General features: G+C 30.5%; 1 protein-coding gene across 1 annotated transcript in view; it reads right to left on the bottom strand.

The window, feature by feature from the left end:
* The window catches only part of LOC129219010 (serine/threonine-protein kinase 10-like), a 131,926-nt gene that overhangs the window by 18,222 nt on the left and 94,053 nt on the right, over positions 1-19,651 (bottom strand). Inside the window, exons 18-20 of the mRNA XM_054853330.1 lie at positions 19,177-19,320; positions 13,845-13,974; positions 1,422-1,546 (exon numbers count right to left, since the gene is read on the bottom strand). Of these exons, the coding sequence (XP_054709305.1) occupies positions 1,422-1,546; positions 13,845-13,974; positions 19,177-19,320 (399 nt within the window). The remainder of the gene's footprint in view (positions 1-1,421; positions 1,547-13,844; positions 13,975-19,176; positions 19,321-19,651) is intronic.

The following is a 19,651-nucleotide window of genomic DNA, read 5'->3' as shown; positions in this document are numbered from 1 at the left end:
TGCTGTTCAGTTTTGGTCTCCTTATCTTAAGAAAGACATTAATGTATTGGAAAGGGTTCAAAGGCGGGCTACAAGGCTAACAAGTGGACTTTCCCACTTAGATTATGATTCCAGGCTTAGAAGGCTAAAAATGTACAGTCTTGAGCAAAGAAGAGACCAAGGGGACATGATTCAGCTGTTTAAATTTATTAAAATGAAAGATGTTACGGGGCTAAAGTTTAGCACTGAAAACAGGACAAGGGGTCATTGTTTTAAGCTATTTAAATCTCAGGCTATCTTGGATATTAGGAAAAATTATTATTTTAGCAGGGTAGTGAAACCTTGGAACAGCTTACCGGAAAAGGTGGTAATGAGCAAAGGAGTAGACAGTTTTAAGAGGGCCATTGATCTTCACTGGGGATTGTAAATTGACTAGGACCAGTCTAGCTGGGCCCAGAGCCTGTTGCTGGTCGTCACTTTTGTATTTGTATTTGTATTTGTAAAATAAAAGAAATTAACAGTAAAGTATAAAATTATGTAATTTATTATGAATGAACAATGCAGAAACTAAAATAAGTTAATTTATTAATTATAAAAACAAGAAATGCAATAATGTAATCCATTATGTTAAAACAACTTCCAAAAATGAAACACTTTAATATGTTAACAAGATCAAATATTGAAAATAATTGAAATTTCAAACAAGGAATGCAATTTTTCAAGAAAAACAAGTTAAATGTTTGAATTGTTCCAAAAATGAACTAATTTATTAACTATTAAAATAAAGCATAATATAAGCTAATCTAAGGTAGCGTCTGTCAAAATAATTTCTCAACTGTAAAATATATTATAATCTTTACAAGACATAAAAGGATTAAAATATCAAACACAAGAAGAGAATATCTGCAAATTATTTGCTAAATGTAAGAATGTTTAAAAAACTAATAAAATAAGATCATTTATGATATCATCTGTAACACCAACTTCCAATTCTCAAAAATATTTAGAAGATGCAAAAAAGATTGAAATCTCAAACACAGGAAGCAAGCTTTCACAAAGTACGGGTTCAATGTAAGTATGTTTGGAAAAATTAGTCAATCAATTATTAAAATCAAAATTAAAATAAGCATGTCTATAGTCACATATTTTCAAATAACTTCCATAAAAAATATAAAAAAACGTTTTTGCAAGATATAATGATGTAACTATGATCCCAAATTGTTCATGCATTTAACTGCAGCATATTTGCTTGAGTGCATAGAGTTATTAGTCTTATTTGCCCTAGTGCACATGTGAAGCCAAATTTTTATGAACAGAAAAATTTCAAACAGAATTAATATAACTATAAATTACATTTGATAAATGTAGCATGGCAGTGTAAGTTTGTTATGCTTTATACAGTTATAGTAGTTATAAAATACAGGTGCGTAATTAAAACATACCTTTTCATGGCGGACAAGCATTTGATGACGCTGAAGAAAAAAAATATCTTTCAGCTGGCGCTTTGACAACTGATGCTTCTCTTGTAAATGTCGTTCTTCCAGTTCCCAAACAGCAGCTTCTCTTGCTAAACAAAGATTAATAGAAAGGTATAAAATTATTTTTGTGATTAAAACTAAAATTAAACTTAACAGCAAAGCATGTATATACAGATGGGGGACAAAATTATACGGACACCAATGAAAAGCTGTGGTCCATTTCAAAGAAGCAGAACATAGATAACACTTTATACCCAAGTATGCCTCTAAGTGGTTATGAAAGGTAAGGTATAAGCCATCCTCAGGATGGCAGCTGTTACACGTGGACTGCATACAGGCCGAAGAAATTTCTCCCGCTGAGCCTAATACGCAATTTCAGAGAGTGCATTACATAATAATGGATAAAATGTACACTAGGGTGTGTCTTATTTTTGAAGATGTTATTTTTTCATGAGGCACCCTCTCATTTTGTTCCTTTGGATGAAAAAAAATTCACATATCTTAAAAATAAAAATTGAATAAAATTTAGAGGTTGCTACCATTGCTGCAAAATTTGAAATCTACCTTTTTTTTGCATTGATTATTATAATATTTATTTATGTTATCATTTTGTCATTTTACAGGGTGGCGACAGGAACTGTGAAAAAAAGTTCCCCGACTTTTCCCTGATTAAGTTCACCAAATTTCCCTGATTTACGTTACCAATAATAATGGTTTTCTTTCTTTGCTCTACTTGAAATACATTGTATGTTTGTATAAAATGCAGTATTTTAAACGTTTTAAGTTGTGTAAAGTTGTTGAACTAAAGATATATTTTAAAAAGATGCTACCTTTTTTATAAAATGGTTAAAAAAACATATCAAGTCAATTTTTTGGGGAAAAAAACCCTACAAAACAGTATATTAAATTTTTCTACACGGAAAGATTAGAAATTGCTGCAAGAATAACAAGTAATAGTGAAAGAAGAGAAGTAATGTAGTTATTCTTACATAACTAATTGACATATTTATGCAAAACAGATGAAACCATTAGACATCCATTCATAGTGAGCTTTTCTCTAATCAAGAACATAGGTTTTAATGAATGAATACAGCATTTTAACAATAAAAAAAAAAGATATTTACTTAAGTACACAAGTTAACTCTATTTCAAATGATTTCAGTATGTAACGAAAAAAATCTTAGATTGCTTTTGTAACAAACAACTTTGAAATGCAAGAAAAAAAAAAGAAAAAAAAAGCAATTAGTTAATTTTAAAATACATTAAAGAAGAATACAACTTGGTTATAAAATTAAAGAATCACTTAAGTCTGAAGAAAAGAAAACTTTTATAATCTGCGGTGACAACAAATAGTATAACGGCAAAAAACTAAGTTTTTTTTATTGAAAGTTCAAGGTTAGCAATTAAATTAAAAATGCGAAGAAGTAATAACTTTTAAGCTTTTATAGTACTAATTCAAAAACCAAAGATTTCTTCTTGAAATCGTGATTACAGTAGGCTAATTACTTCGAGACAATGGAATAAAGGCAAAGGAGCTAAGGCATTAATGAAGGCTTCCTCTTTGCTTGTATGGTTGTTTATTTTATGTAGCATTGAAAGTGTAAAAGGAAATTTCAAGCTAGGTAAAATAAACAACCTAACAGACACAGAAGCAATCTTAGGAAGTTCATACTGTGGTTAATAAGTAAGATTCAATACTTTTGACGTTGAGGAAAAAAGATGTACAAATATGCGACAGTGTATAATCGCACCTCATTTATTTTAATTTTTTTTTTGAACAGATAATTGGCGGAAAGTGCGTAGGGAATTAGAGTATTTAATTTTGTAAAGCAAAAAAAATTTTTTTTTCTTCATAAAATCAATTTTCCCTGATTTTTTGTATTTTTTTCAAAATTCCCTGATATTTCCCTGACTCCCTGATTAATAAAGTTCCCTGACTTTTCCCTGATCTCCCTGATCTGTCGCCACCCTGTTTTATTATCATGTTTATTAACTGTAACAACAATCAACTCTCAACCTCTTAACTAACTGTCGGTTACCAACTCAAAGAAACACAAGTTGTCAGTTAAGAACTCAAAAAGAAAATTAAAAGTGTTCTATTTCAATAATCAAAAACAAAATTATTGGAATCCATCATTAGATTATTTGCTTGACCTTGCTCTTGCTGATGATGCTTTATGCAAGAGCAAGGGCGAGAAATTATTTCTAACTGAAAGAAAACTAGGAGGACAAGGCAAAATTGGTAACAAATAAATCTCTATTTAAAAAGGCAACAGAACTTGCGTGAAAAGAAGAGATTTTGAAAGAAATAAAATCATGAAGAATCTGAATCAACTGTAGTGAAAGTTTTTTTTTTTTTTTTTATAGCCTCGGTTGCAACTGAATGAATGTACTTTGACTGATTCTGAAGAACAAGAATTTGCAATAAAGTTTGTCTAGATTTGGTCTTTTGTTGTTGAAAAGCATCTTCACTTACAAGAAGGAAACTGTTTCTTCAATTAATTTTATTTGACATTTTTTCATTTCTGAAAAGACAAACTCCAAATTGGTCTCTTTCTTAAAGAAATCTAAAAGAACAACTCCTCCAATGAAACACTGTACAGCAGATGTTGTAGAACTAAAACCAAAGGAAAAAAAATAGAGGATTTCAATACTAACATTCAGATTTTTTACCATAAAGGTCTTTTCATCAAGTTTTTTTTTTTTTTTTTTTTTTTTTTTTAAAGATGTATTATCAAATAATTTGGATGATGAGTAGCAATCAAAAAAAGGCTTGTATATTTCACATTACTAGAAACAAAGGGGGGGGGGGGATTACAATATCGGTGAATGTAAAAGAACAATTGTAAACCCAAAATTGTAAACCAATGATATGAATGGTGTAGTGGAACTTTTGCATGATTTTTGTTTGACATTATTACACATCATAGCAACCATGAAATGCTTTTTTTTTTGTATGTATAGGAAATAAGTAATTGGGTTATGCTTCTACCTTAACCAACCCAATTTCATGTTGATGTCAAATATTGCAATAGAAAATTAGGAATATAGTTTTACTCTATATTTTCACAATGAACATAATTTTAATCGCTGGTAGCAACCTCTAAATTTTGTTTAAATTCTATGAAACTTTTAAGTGGGTGTTTTTTCATCAAAAAGAAGCAATTAAAGGGGTGCCCCATAAAAAATTCAAAATTTTTTCAAAAAGTGCATTATAAAACGCACCCTAATGTACACTTTGCGTAGAAATGAAACCATTTTTTAATATATGATAAAATATATCACAATTTCAATCATAAAAAGAAAAAAAATGAAAATAATTGATATTTAACAATAAAAATACAAAATAGATTGTTTTATACTATAACTAAAAGCACCAAAATTAAACAATATATTTTGTACAAAACAGGAAAATTTTTTGGGTTAATATTATGAAATACTTGAAGAATATTGTAACAATTAATATTTAACCCTTTCCGGCGCGGTGGTAAAAAAAGGACACCAATTTTAAAAATTTCATTAAAAAGAAGTTTTTTCTTTAAAACTCCAAAAATCGCTGCATTAATTGCTTTTATTTCTCTTTAATGCACACAGATGGCAGAACTATTAAATATGACTTTTTGTTGGCTTAATTTTTTGTTTAAAATACCTCGATTTTCAAGCTCAAATACAATATTTTTTTCAAGATTTTAAAATTTACACCATAAACTAAATTAGTCAACCATTTTCCCTCAGGAATCCTGAGCTAATCAATCATAATGTTGCAAAAGATTCGAGTTCATTTTTGAATGCATAAACAAAGTTTCTTTCCAGGTGTCCCCAAATGTGGACACCGCCCTTCTAGAGCATTGATCTCACTGTTGTGGGTGAAAGATGTAATTTGATACATTTCAGAGAAGGGGGACCCAAAAGAAGTTTTCGATGGGCTTTTGTCTATTTATTTTGGGTTCTTGACCCAGAACAGGTGAATTTGAAGGCCCATGACTGCACACATTTGAGATCTGTTTTTCCTACCAGACAGTTGTATATTTTTTTATTCTCAGCTTTGATATTATTTTTTCTGTAAATGGTATTTATACAGTCGTATTTTTTCATTTAATATTTTATAGCACAAAAAGAATGCACATAAAGCAAGAACAATGTGCCAAAAATAATTTTAACATTTTAAGTTGCTTATTTGGATAATTTTATATAATCTATATGAACTTTCTTGAATTTTACTTCATCTTTATCTTGGAATTTTTATAGTAAAAATATTGGATTTTGTGTTCTAAATATTCTTAATGGCATAAATTACTGAAATAATTAATAAAAATGCTTAAGAGCTTAAAATATTTGAAATTACTCCAATTGTCATACGAGGTAAACATAACCACTTCAGAAAACAATTTCTGCTCTAGGAGGGCGGTGGTCACAAACAGGGAACCCCCAGCTGGAGGGGGTGAATTAAAAAAATTTTTGACTGTAAAATCTATGTCCAGATAACCAATTTATCCCATCCATTGTGTTTTTTTATTATATTTCTAAAATTTTAATGACCCGCGCCTGTAAGGGTTAAAAGTCGCATGAACAATTTCAAAGCATGGATCAATACGCATTGAGCATTTTACACTCATAGGTAGTGTTACATCTTTTATCGTACTTTCAGCAAACTACACATCTCTGTTTAAGTTATTAGCCTTCTTTTTCAGCGTATGATTTTGGAAAGTAACTACTGTATGAAGAACTCCAATAATTTATAGTTGTTTCACTGCCGGTCCCAAAAGATTGATCCTAAATTTAGATATTTTCTCCTCAGAAAGATAACATGTTCAGAATGGCTACACAAAAGAATCTAAAAGTAAAACTCCTAGCTAGAATATCTCCTATGAAATCCAATTTTGAAATGGAATTGAAACTAGAAATAATCACTTCAAAATGAGTATCCTTTTCACTTACTAGCACATGTTTATATTTTCTTTCACGAAATCTAATAAATCACAGACACTTGATGGACCCCATTCCCCATTCTGACATTAGACAGAGAAATACTTATGTTTGAAACCAAGCATTTGAACAGAATACAAACAAATAACGCTTTCTGATAGTAAACATTTCATTCTGAGAAACCAAAATGCAAACTAGCATTTTTTGAATGGCTGCATACTATTTGTTGTAACACATGGAAGAGTCGTTTGTCTCTGAAGAGCATCGAGTGCTGACGCAAATTTTTTAGAGAAAAATTAATTTTTTTTAATTAAAAACATTTGAGTTTATAGTGTTAAACGAGTGAGAACAAATTTTAAAATTAGGTCTGTTTGTAAAGTAAAAATTTGTAACAGAGAGAAAAATCTAAAATTTTCTTACATGGTAGAACATACTTTACATAGTAAGAATTGAAAATAAATTTTAAAAAATGTGTATATAAACGATTGGTTATCTTTTTCCTTGCATTGGAACTTAAAATTTACTTTTGAAAACTTCCTAATACGATTTTGGAATCAAAAGAACAACTTGCAGCTGCCTCATTTAATCATGAAATCCCAAAACTTTTAGCAGGCTTAAAACCTAAACCATTTTAGATTTACCATAAATATTTTTTTCACTTTCTTAAATACACAATAAAAGTAACCATGCCAAGTTTCAATAAAATTTGAGACTGTGGGTGCTAAGCCAATTTTTGATTGACTTTAGCATTTTTTCTAAAATAAATTAAAGAAATAAAAATAATATTGAACTGAAGAATAAAAAAAAGCATATATAAGGTAACATATAGTAAAAAATCACCCAACATTAGAAATAATTGAAATACTTGCAGGATGCAAAAAGATTGAAATCTCAAACGAGGAATGCAACCTTCGGCGCAGCACGTGTTTGACGTCGTTGGCATGATTCCAAAACATATGTTTTTGGCAGATATCATGGAGGATGAAGATTCGAGGGAAGAAATAGAAAGAATTAGAAATCGGGGAACCAAAAATTGAAAAAAAAAAAATTGTATTCTTTTCCGATTTCTGAGAAAAATAAGGTCTGAAAGGGGCAAAAAAGGGGGAAATGTTTTAAAAACTAACAGAAAAAGCCGGAATTCCAACAAAAACCGGAAAAATCTCACCCCTGTTACTATTGAAAAGGTAAAAATGATGTTTAAGTAATGGGGGGGGGGGGATTCATGCGCATAGAGAAGATGTACTGACAGTACACCAGTGCCAAAACTGGTTTGCAAAATTTCGATCCAGCAGTTTTGAAGTTGAAGATGCACCACGTTCTGGAAAGAGTTAAAGCTGATAAAGAAATAATAAAGGTGCTAATTCACGCAAAGCAGTGAATAACAACTGGTAAGACTACTAAGAGGTTAAATTTATTCCATTCAACTGTTTATGACCACTTGAAAGGCCTAGATTCAACCTCAAAACTAAACGTATGAGCTCCTCATATTCTCATAGAAAGAAATTTCTGTTATGGCATTCATGTCTATGTTTTGCTTTTCAAATGTCAAGAATGATCCATTTTTGAAGCATATCATCGCTGGAAAAAAATATGGGTTGTCTATAACAATATCAAATGCAATAGACCATGGAGTAAAAAAGATGAACCTGCTCAAAAGCATTTTGAAAGCCAATATAAAAACAATGAAAAAGTGATGAATGGGATTTCAAACTGATGTATTTTTTTGAGCTTCTACCATACAACACGATCAGTTCTAAAGTGTACTGTCATTAATTCGACAAACTGAATGATTCATTTGAACAGAAAAAGGCCTGAACTGATCAACAGAAAAGGTGTTGAGTTCCTCCAAGATAATGTGACCCCTCATACAAGTTTGGTAACTCACCAAAAGATTTTACAGCTTGAATGACATATACTGCATGACCCAAAATATTCGCTACAATTGGTACCTTCCCATTCTTATTTGTTTGTCTATACAAAACGTTTTTTAGGAAAGTACCTTTACTTCAAGTGAGGACAAAAATCACTTGGATCATTTTTTGCCAGGAAAGAACAAACATTTCACGTGTGTGGAATTATGCTTCTGCCAGAAAAGAGCAAAAGGTATTGGACTAGAATGGACAGTATAAAACTTAATAAAATATTTATTCACTGTATGAAAGCCTTCTTTCATTAAAAAAAAAAAAAACTGGATACGTAGCCACATTAAAATTTTCCTCATCCAGTGCTGTAGTTGGGGATGGAGGAGGGGATCTGAGGTACAAAGTGATTATTTTTTATTGTAAAATGGTATTTACAATTCTAGAATGTAAATTGGCTTCAAAATACCTTTTCTTTAAAACCCCAAGTTGAGTTCCTCCAGAAATATTTTTTTTTCCAATTAAGGCAATTTCTCATCCATTTATATAAACCCCGTTGATTCAAAATGAATGCAGCAAACAATTAAAATTTGAAAACTCTAAAATTCAAAAAAAAAAAAGTATCTGAAGATTATGTTTATCTTGAAAATGCAGAAAAATTTACAAGGCTTTGTCTAATTTAGCTTTGTCTAAAATTAAACTCCAATATCATCTATTTATTTATGCTTGCATGTCTAGCTAATTGCCGCTACTGATTAGTTGTTGGGTGTCGTGAAAATGAAGATGGTCACATGACAGTACCAAACTAAGTGAAATTTGGCAATTTCTCACCAAATAAGGCTTCAAAATAGTTATCAAAAATTACGTCAACGTGGTGATAGCTCTTCAGTCCAAGTCCGTTAACACTAAGCAGATATGACATCATTAATACATGCAATGCTGCAGGTCGCGAATGTAGCCACCGTAAATTGCTAGTATTTTAATACTTTTGGAGTTCTTTCAGTTCAATAAAAATAACTCCTTCTTGTCTGACACATTGTGATTTTCTTACCACATGTGCCTATGCATTAAATAACAATTTTGAATAATTGCTGTTTCAACCATTTCTATATTTCTGTCTTGCTTATAATTTCTAGGCAAGCAGTTTTAAATTCTTTTCAACTATTTTCATTTGTATTTTATTTGAACTAATTTTCAAGATTAGTAATGTGTTTAGATGCTGCCTCCAAAGTATGAATATTTGTGGGGTATTTTTAACATAAACTCAAATTTAAAGCAAGAAAGTCCTTATCATGCACCAATTATTTTTTAGAGGAGAGAGAAGTTAATTCAATCCAAAAAAAGAGCACTTTCGGTACCGATTCCTCCTCTGTTCGTGAACCGATTTCCTTCATTCTTTTTTTGTTTAGTAGCTATTACCGAGTTTTAGTGTCATCAACAAAATTTTTAGAAATCGAACGCTAATTAACGGAGATATTAATTAAAAGCGCATTTTCGTCCTAAATGGCTCTTTCTACGAGAACGGATGGTCCATTTTTTTCGAATTTGATATGGCTGGAAAGGTCTTTAAAAAATACTCCTAACGAAGAAAGGGTCAGAGCGCCCAAGGTCCAATAACCTAAATCTACTAGAAAAAAAGTTATAAGCGTTTTTTAGTGTGCGAAACTCAAAAAATTTAATTTTATCTCTTTTCCATTGTTGAAATTCATTGTTGGAAGCATGAAACATTAAGTTTTAATTGGTTTTTTAAACAGCTCTTTCTACACGAAAAATGCATTTTAATGCTTCGAGCTTGGTATGGTTGGAAAGCTCGTGCAAAATACTTTGAAACACGTTCAACCTGGTTTTACCGAGCATAAGCGCCAACCCGCTAGAAGCGCTAGAAGCAATTAAAAGTTAGTGAAAATTCATTTTTATTTGCTTTTTCACACGACACAGTTAGCGTGAAGAAATTACTGGATAATATTGTGGTGTTGCCAATTCTCGCTTGAGCATAAAGAAATGAAATACTTGCATTTGTTTTTATTAATGAGGCGTTTTGGGTATACCGAACATTTAAAATATTTTCATCTTGATTATGTTTTTGCGATTTTAATATTTAAATAAATTATTTTAGGGAGTGAGGGATGACTTTCAGTTCCAGCTCTCAATAATCCCTGAATTTGCTATTACCACAAAGAGATCTCAAGGTAAAACTTTTGATAAAGTTGGCGTATTATTACGACGTCCAGTGCTTTTGCATGGACAGTTACATGTTTCCGTGAGTAGAGATCGTTCATTTGACTGTTGGAAATTTTATATTTAACGGCAAGATCATGCCTACTTTAAAAAAAAATATTGTTTGTACAGAAGTTTCACGTATTAAGGAAGTTTTGTGGCATCATTTCATTCAGAACGACTTCCATAATTGTGAAATTGGCAAACTTTATCCATTTTGGCAATAATGCTAAGACGAGAAATATTTTTCTTTTGCATTCGTAAAAAACGAGTACAGAAATGTCTATTTGCAAGGAACTGACTACGAATGAAGTCCCTCTTTAAGGTGGGGTTCATTAAATTGTAACCGTTCATAACAAGGCGGAGGAAATAAATGACAAGAGGAACATACAATGCGGAGAATGGGACATCTAGCTTCATTTTTTTTTTGGATAAGAACGTTTATGAAAAACAGTGTGATATGTGACAAAGGGAAGAGGGGTTATGGTGAAATGTGAAACTTTGCGACAAAGGGGAGAGAGATCAAAAATTTTGAAAGGTGCATTTGTCAGTTTTCCCCTAAACCGTAAACAAATCACAGACACTACTTTTTTTTTAAATAACACTATTATTGCGACGTCCAGTGTTAATGAATGGACAATTTTTAATGTAGCAAATAGGATTCGTTCATTTGACCGTTTGGAATTTAATAATTCTAACAGCAGAGGTCAAGGCAACTTACTCAATAATATTAAACTTATTAAAAGAAGCATTGTTCATGCAGAAGTTTTACGTATAATCTGAGTTTTGCAGGATCATTTCACTCGGGAAGATTTCAATAATTGTTAAATTGGCGGGCCCTCTTCATCTATTGGCGTCAAATTTTTGGCACCAATTGCAGCTCGAGAAATGTTTTTACTTTGCAGACGAACACAAAGAGTAGAGAAATGTATATTTGCATACGGTTGTCAAAAATAGGGGTTGTCCACGAATGAAGTCCTGCTTTAAGGTGGGGTTCACGAAATAGTAACAGTTTGTGACAAGGGAGAGGAAAGACATGACAAGAGGAGCATACAATGGGGAGAATGTGACAACAAGCCTTTTTTTTAAATAGGAACGTTTATGAAAAACAGCATGACATGTAACAAAGGGAACAGGGGGTATAGTGAAGTGAAAAACATTGTGACAAAGGAGGGGAGAGGGTCGAAAATGTTGAAAAGTGTGACATTAGCTATTCACCGTTCTTAACCATAAACAAATCACAAAGTCGACCTTTTTTGAAAATTGTACTATTATTACGACTCCCAGTGTTTTTGAATGGACAGTTATATGTTGACACGAGTAGAGTTCGTTCATTTGATACTTGGGAATTTATATTTCTAATGACGAAGAAGCAACTTAATAATGTTGACGTTTTATAAGTAACATTGTTCACACAGAAGTTTTACGTATAAATTGAGTTTTGATGCTTCATTTCATACGGAAAGATTTCAAAAATTGGATAATTGGTGATTTTTATCCATTGGCGTCAATTTTTTTGTTTCCAATGCCAGCGCGAAAAATGTTTTTCCTTTGCATACGTAAACAAAGTGTAGGGAAATATTTATTTGCCTAGGGTTAGCACAAAGCAACATATCTAAAATAAAATTATTCAAGCCAGCAATTTATCGACCACACCAATTTCTCAATGTGGTTGTTTCCTTCAATCAAAAGCACTACTTTTAAGCAATGAAATAGATAGAATAAGAAAAAAAAATTGAGCCAGAAAAAACTTTTATTTTCTGCAGTTTTTTTTAAAAAACTTTTTTGAATATCTGATTTTGGAAATAAGGCATGGTCTTTATGAAAGTGATGTACTTTGGCGTGCGTCTCCATTGCCGCACTAAGTATTTACGGTTTGCTCTCAACCGCGTTTTCGGGTTATGATAATTTGCGCTGTGCGCTAATGGCATCAATAAGTGGCATTTCATCGCTTTTGATGCCAAAAATTAATTTCAATCTGCGCAACGATTAAATTTTTTCAAACTATTTAAAAAAGGGTTAAAAGCTTTGTTTTGAGGCATCCTCTTTCAGTAAAAAATACTTTAAATTTTTGGAAACGACCCTATTACCGAAATATCCCCTTTCATCCATTTATTTTGAGATTAACAGATAAAAAGCAAAATTGGAATAAATTATTACTGTGGTATTGTGTGTCCGTATAAAAATTGTATGTTTTCAGATATGCAGTTAACATGAGTAAGAGTAGAAATAAAAATGTTGGAAACAGTTAAACTCATGCAAGTTTTCTCAAATATTCATTTATGAATATGGTCGAATTTCGACCACTGGGCGAACACTAGTTTTTATAATTACTACATAATAAAACAACATTTGAAGAATATTTTATGAAAATATCAAATTTTCAATTAAAAATGACAAATTTACATTTAAAGTTTTCAATTCATAATAATCCTTACAGAACTGTTACAAATGGAGAAAGTTAAAACACGAAGGTTCTAATTTAGTAGATGCAAATAGAGTTTTCCTGAAGAAGAAGATAATATGTTTCAGATGTGGCAAGCTAGGCCACATGAAAGAGAACTGCAAAACCATTAAAAGGAGCAGTGGAATCCCCAGCTGAGTAAATTAAGAACCACCCCAGAAGAAGAGAAGACAGCAGTTCAGGAAAATGAGAAATTACAACTAGAAAGGCTCGAAACAGAAGTTTTATGTTTCCATCGTCAACAAAAAGATGTGCAGGACTCATTTTATCACTGAAGTTTATTGCAAAAACCTTATAGGTCCTAAATGATGCATATTTGATGCTGCTGCCAGTAATCATTTCTGTAATGATAAATTTGTTCCCTAATTTTAATTCTATTAATAACAAGCAAACAGCAAAAGCATTACAATCTTATAGTTTCCCGAATGAGAGAAATAAAACGAGATTTCATTTGAGACATAACTGATTCTCAGTTGCAGAGTTCAGAAAAAAAAATCTTGGTGACTTCCATTTTGTACTAAAGTAAACAAGAAGAGACATGTGCTGCTCTCCATGGAAAAGCATTGCAGGTGAAAGTTTGATGTATCCCTACATACTTCAACTAATCATGATGAGGATGTTTAATCAGCAGTTATTTTGTTTTAGCACTTAAGTACTCAATCCAGCATTCACTTGAATTTCATCAAGATTTAAAGGAATTCTTATTTGGAGTTTCAAAGCATGTGTAAGAGACAGAGTCCTTTGCTTAACAAAATATAGTTATTTACACCAAGAACTATATTTTACAGGCAAATTGTTACATGCAATGACTTTTATTTAAACAAAAACAAATAGTACACATAGAATGAAGTTGATTGAAGAAAAATTATCATAATTACAAAAATTAAGTTAGCAAAAAAGATACAACTGAAAATATTATACCTCTAAGAAGTTGTTGTTTTTGCTGCAAAAACTGACGTTCTAAGAGACAAATCTTAGCACTGTAACTGTCACTAAGTCTTTTCATGGAAAGTTCATGATTTTCATTAAGTTTTTTCAGAAAGGCAATCTCCTACAAAAAGAATTAAAAATTTAACATAGTAAGATTATAAAGCATTGTTTACCCAAATTAATAATATGTAATCAAGTGAAATGAAAAATAGTTGCAATGATGCAGCTATTTAGTTGTTTTTATATGCAATTATCCATGAATCTGAAACATTTAAAATGAAAAGTGAAACTAAAATTGAGTTCAAATGACAAGTTCAAGACTGCTTGAATTCTTCTATTCCATGCCCCCATCAACTGTAAAACTAAGTTCCTTTAGGGAGTTTCATTTAAAAAATAAAAATTAAGGAGTTTTTGAGTACTTGAGGATTGTAGATACAATATAACATGCTCTTGCTCATACAAGATACTTAGAATTTATGAAGCTAATAAAGGCAAGCAAATAAGGTAAAGTGGGCCCATTGGGTAATGTGGGAACACATTGAAAAATATCCATTTTCTATTTTTAATGAATACTGTTAGTTCTTCTTTGGATGCAAGTGTTGAGATATTAGCTTGAGAAACAGGAACCAAGTTAAATGTTTACATACCGAAGCAGCATATATTCACTGCATTTTGCATATGGTGTGTAACAGAAGATTGCTGACAAACTTTAATCTAAAATCACTATTCAGTGGGAAAACATATTAATTTTAGTATATAACTATAGAAGAACATTTAAGGAATTGATGTTCATATAAATACAAGCATTATTAGGCAGTTTTTCAGGTGTGTTAATTTAGGCTTATCTAAGTGTTGTATGATACTATTACGAATTTTGTAAATAGATGTTATTTTTATACTTTTATGTGCATAACTCATCAAAGCCTAGAAGCTTCATTTAGTATCAGCAATGATTATGCTAAAAACATTTTGATTACAGGGGTGTGTGTGTCCCCCCTATAACACGGTTAATTCGTTCCGTGTAGTATCGAAACCGTGTAATACCAGACTTAGTAATAATGTAAATCAAGGGATGTGTACCGTGTTATATCGAAACCAAGTATCAAAAACACAAAAAAAAAAACTTATTACAGCTATCAACCATTAACAGAATGTATTAAACAAAAATAAAATTCCATATTTTATAAATGTAACATTTGAGATACATAAAAACAATAAAGTATTAAATTCAAGTTTTGTACCGTGTAATATCGAAACCGTATTATAATTATCGCACATTCGGTACTGTGTAATATTGAAACCGTGTTGTAGAAGTACGTTATACGAGGGACGCCTGTAACTGCAAAAGCATAAAATTGTATGATTTTACTTACAAATGGTGCCACAAGAAACCTAGGCTTTTTAAGTGGTTTTTAGCAGGGTTGTTTGGTTTAAACCATGTTGGTTTAAACCATGGTTTAAATCATGGTTTAAACCAATTGGTTTTTTAAAAAAAAACCGTGCGTTTTTTTTAAAAAATGTTTTTTTTTAAAAAAAGCCAAAAAAAAAAAAAAAAAAAAAATCCATTTTGCAGGTTTACATTGATTTCCCCACACATATTGAAAAATGTAAAATTCCATTTATGCTAAGTTCCTAGCTAAGTTGCAGAGATAAATACTAAAATTGCAAAGTTGCTTCTTCAAAATGTATTACAAGCTTTAATTGAAAAAAAATATTAATATATTTTTTTATTTCATATATGTGCCATAAAGCAGATTTCAGTCAACTTCCATCATTATGCTTAATTTGCATTATTAGTTAAGATTTACTAAGGATTGAATCTTTTATTGTAGATGCAATCCATTATATTGCTCACTCCTGCTGCAGGGGTGTGACATTTTTGCCCATTTATTTGCACTTTCCTTTAATTTTAACTTTGACTTGTAAGGTAATTAACAGTCTAACTTAATTGTTTGCGCCTAAAAATTAAGATTTGTTCTGCAGGTGAACACAAATAATATTTTTTGAATCAAATTTAAAAAAAAAAAGTTTATACTTCACTTACATAACGTTTTTGGCAAAAATTTTTTCTTGAAATAGAATTTGCTACACATTTATTTGTTCTAAAGAGTTTCCATTTAATATTTTTTAAACTTCAATGCTGGATGCAACATGTATGCCAGTAAATAAGCTGTAATTTAAGCCATGTTACACCAATTTTTGTATTTTTGATTTGGTTCTTTGTTTTAGCGATAGTCGATATCTTTTCCAAGTCTTTGCAAAATAAGAACAGAGTCGAATATAGAGCAGCACTTTTTTTTTAAACTTTGTCAGTACGACAGCAATCGATTTTTTGACTGTTCAATCATGTACTGCTGTACATTTTGCTTTACTTCAATATTTGCGACATTGTGTATATAAAAATCAGCATTATGTAAGATCAGAAAGAAAAAATATGAAAATTGTTTTTTTGAAAAGATTATGCTTAAAAATATAACTTTTACCTTTATTCGATAATTATTCATATTACGTTGGTTTTATAAAGTTTTTTTCTTGGATCTTCATTATATTTTATCTTAACCCGCATCACAACCACTTCTTGAAGTATTTTGTATCATAAAGGGTCTATATATAGATGCATACTAATATGTTAATCAAGTCAAACATTTCAATCAATATTTCCCCTCAGAAAGCTATTTTAATTATTTAATTTAGTTACTAGATTTTGTTCTTATCTCTTTAATTAATCAAGAAATTAGGCATAATGTGACTATTGAATAACTGTTAATTACATGGAACCTTAATTACCTTCCGAAAATTAATTGTTTTTCTCGCAATTAGTATTTAAAACAAAGAAGCCCGGTTTAAACCAAAATAACCTGGTTTAAACCAAAAAAAAAACGGGTTTTTTTGGTTTTTTTTTGAAAAAAAAAAACGTTTTTTTTTACCAACCCTGGTTTTTAGAAAGATGAAATCAAACAAAACCATTATCTGCGAATCTATGTGATTTACACTGCCATAGGAGGGTAAAGGACAGTATCTACGAAAATGAGTTTTTGAGATATTTGCAGAAATACATTTTAAATTCCATATTAACGATAGGGAAATGTTGGAACGTGACATATTTTTTTGTACTTTATTTTCAGCAGTAAATAAATAAACAAGTTTGTACAATAAAGCAGCTAAAGTACAACAGATGACAAAAATGAAAAGAAATGAAAAAACTTGAAGATACTGCCTTTTGCCTTTTAACGGCAGTATAGTGAATAAAGTTTGCATGAAGAAAAAAAAGGCATTAATGGGTTAATTTGTTTGTAATTTTGTTAAGTTTGGAGTTTATTCTATGGCTTTCCATTCAAAATTATCATAGTGTTTGAAGATTTGCTTCTATGCCCATCTCACTCAATACATATACAGTGAAGCACTGCTTATATGTTTTTGAAGGGACTGTATAAAAAAAGCGTACAAATGAAAAAAACGTATAATAGGTATAAGTTAATGTGTATTAGACTTTGCATGGAAAATTTAATCAACATAAAAAAGGGAAACATATAAACGGTGCATCACTGTACGATAAGAATTTTTAAAGAATCAAGCAAAAAATCTATCACTAGAGTAGGGAAAACTCCCAGTTTTACAATAAAGCAAGCCTACTAATCAAGCATATCAAATGATACATTTTGTCACATTAGAGTAGAGTTATGTCTGACTTTAATATTACAAAAAATCTTTCAAGAAAAAAAGGAGATAAACTTTGAGGAATAAAAAGCTAACAAATTATTATGAAACACAATTACTAATAGATAAAGAAAACAAGGAACATTAAGTAAAACTAAAAATAAATGCAAAAAATAAAAAGATAAAATCTTTTGATCACATGCTGCTAATTTCCCTATAATAACTTTTCTTCTAAATTCTTTCAGAATAAAAAGGAGGGGAAAATGTAGATGTGAATTCAAGAAATATTAGTAATACAAATACATAGCTGCCAATTTTTAAAAATCCAAATCAGAAGCAAAGTTTTGAGAAGGGGGGGGGGGCACGGCAAATTTAATAACAAATGTTACAGACACAATGAATAGTTAATATTCAAATTTTCAATACAGATCTGCCACTGGCGACTAAAGGTTTTATTTTGAAGCAAAGGCGAATATGGTGACTGACTATATTATCCAAAATAAGGCCAAAAACTACTATTTTCCAATCAATTGTAAAAAGCGCCAACTATTTAAGTGAAAAAGCGACTCAAATACATAAAAACTGTCTTCTTTTTGTCCTTTAGGGCAAAAAAATTGAAAATTTGCTTATAAGTTTACCTCCTACTTTCTGGGGAGGAAACAGGAACGTTTTACCACATTTATTTTTTCAAAAATAGCATTTTAAAAAGTAGGAAAATAAAAACATAATCATGATCAGAAATTTGTGATGTTCATATTTTTGTATAAAAAGTTTCATTTTTGTCATCCTGATTTTTGTGAGAAGTTTGTTTCCACTACTACTATTTTTATTAACTGTTTGCATTCTGATTGAACGTCAAAGAAAAATGTTGCTTTTTAATTTCCTTGCAGCATTATTACATTCATTTTTTGAAAACCAGCACTAATTTTCATGCAATAGGAAATGTCGGGAATGCAGCAATTCTAGTCTTTTACTGATGTTTTTAATTAACAGTCAAACTATAAGAAATTATACCAGAAAGTGTTGATACTTGTTCCTTAAAAGAGCTGCACCAAAGTCTGGAATTTCTTTTCTGCATCTCACTACTATTTTAGAGATTATTTTTCACATTGCAGGCTACTAAAGGAACTATTTTTAGTTGCGAAGATCAGTGGCAGACCTGACAATAGGAAAAGTAGCAGTTTATTTTGAAAAAAATATTTCATTCTTTATTTTTATTGTTTACATTTATTATGATAAATTCAATTTGTTTATTTCAAAACAAAAAATTGGAACATTACTAAGGACAAAAGCAATATATTGTAAATTATTACAGTATGGATATTTTAAGTTAATGCTTTAAATTTTTCTTGAAATAACAAAAAAGAAAAAAAAAAGAACTTAAGTTTCAGAAATGTTTTCCTAGCGTTGTAGTTCAAGGCTGTAGTTCGTAGAAATTACAATTTTTTCGTAACAGTTAGCAGCTCTGCAAATACAAGGAAGTGTACAAAACAGTTATATTACAAAGTAAAGATAAGTAAAAATGCAGCTGATAAAAGTTTAAAAAGTTGTTAAAGTAATATAAAACAATCGATTAAAAAATAGTGCACCTGAAAAAGATGTAAATAAATAATTCAGAATATTTTTTTAGACAATACTTCAAAAGTAACATTCTAATATTACAAACTTTTTCAGAATGCTCAACATCAAGTTGCTCTTTTCTTTCTTTGAAAGTGTCTTTTCTTTTATCTTTGGGCAATAAATCAATTTCATGCTTTAGCAGCTTCAATTCATGCTTCAAACTTTCTCTGAACGCTCTTAATTCTCTATCCTATAAATAAAGTAAATGATTTCTCAAAATTCATGTCAACGAAAAACTCGGGGGGGGGGGGGGGGGGGGGGAGAACAACATGTCAAGAAATAGAATTCACTTGACAAGAAAGGAAAGAAATCTGTTTTAAAACACTAGTTTGAAAAAAAAAGGAAGAGGTTTAACAAAATTTCATTAATCAAATGCAAAAAGATTTTTCTTATAACTTTAACACTTACTAATGAAGAACAGGGAGGCGACAGGAGTTTTGAAAAAGACTTAAACTTTTCAAAGAATTAAGTTCACGAAATTTCCCTGATTTACATGACCTATGATAATAGTTTCTTTTCTT

The sequence above is a fragment of the Uloborus diversus genome, chromosome 3 (genome assembly GCF_026930045.1).
Source record: "Uloborus diversus isolate 005 chromosome 3, Udiv.v.3.1, whole genome shotgun sequence".
Classification (NCBI taxonomy): domain Eukaryota; kingdom Metazoa; phylum Arthropoda; class Arachnida; order Araneae; family Uloboridae; genus Uloborus; species Uloborus diversus.
This window is presented reverse-complemented; position numbering and strand designations above follow the sequence as displayed.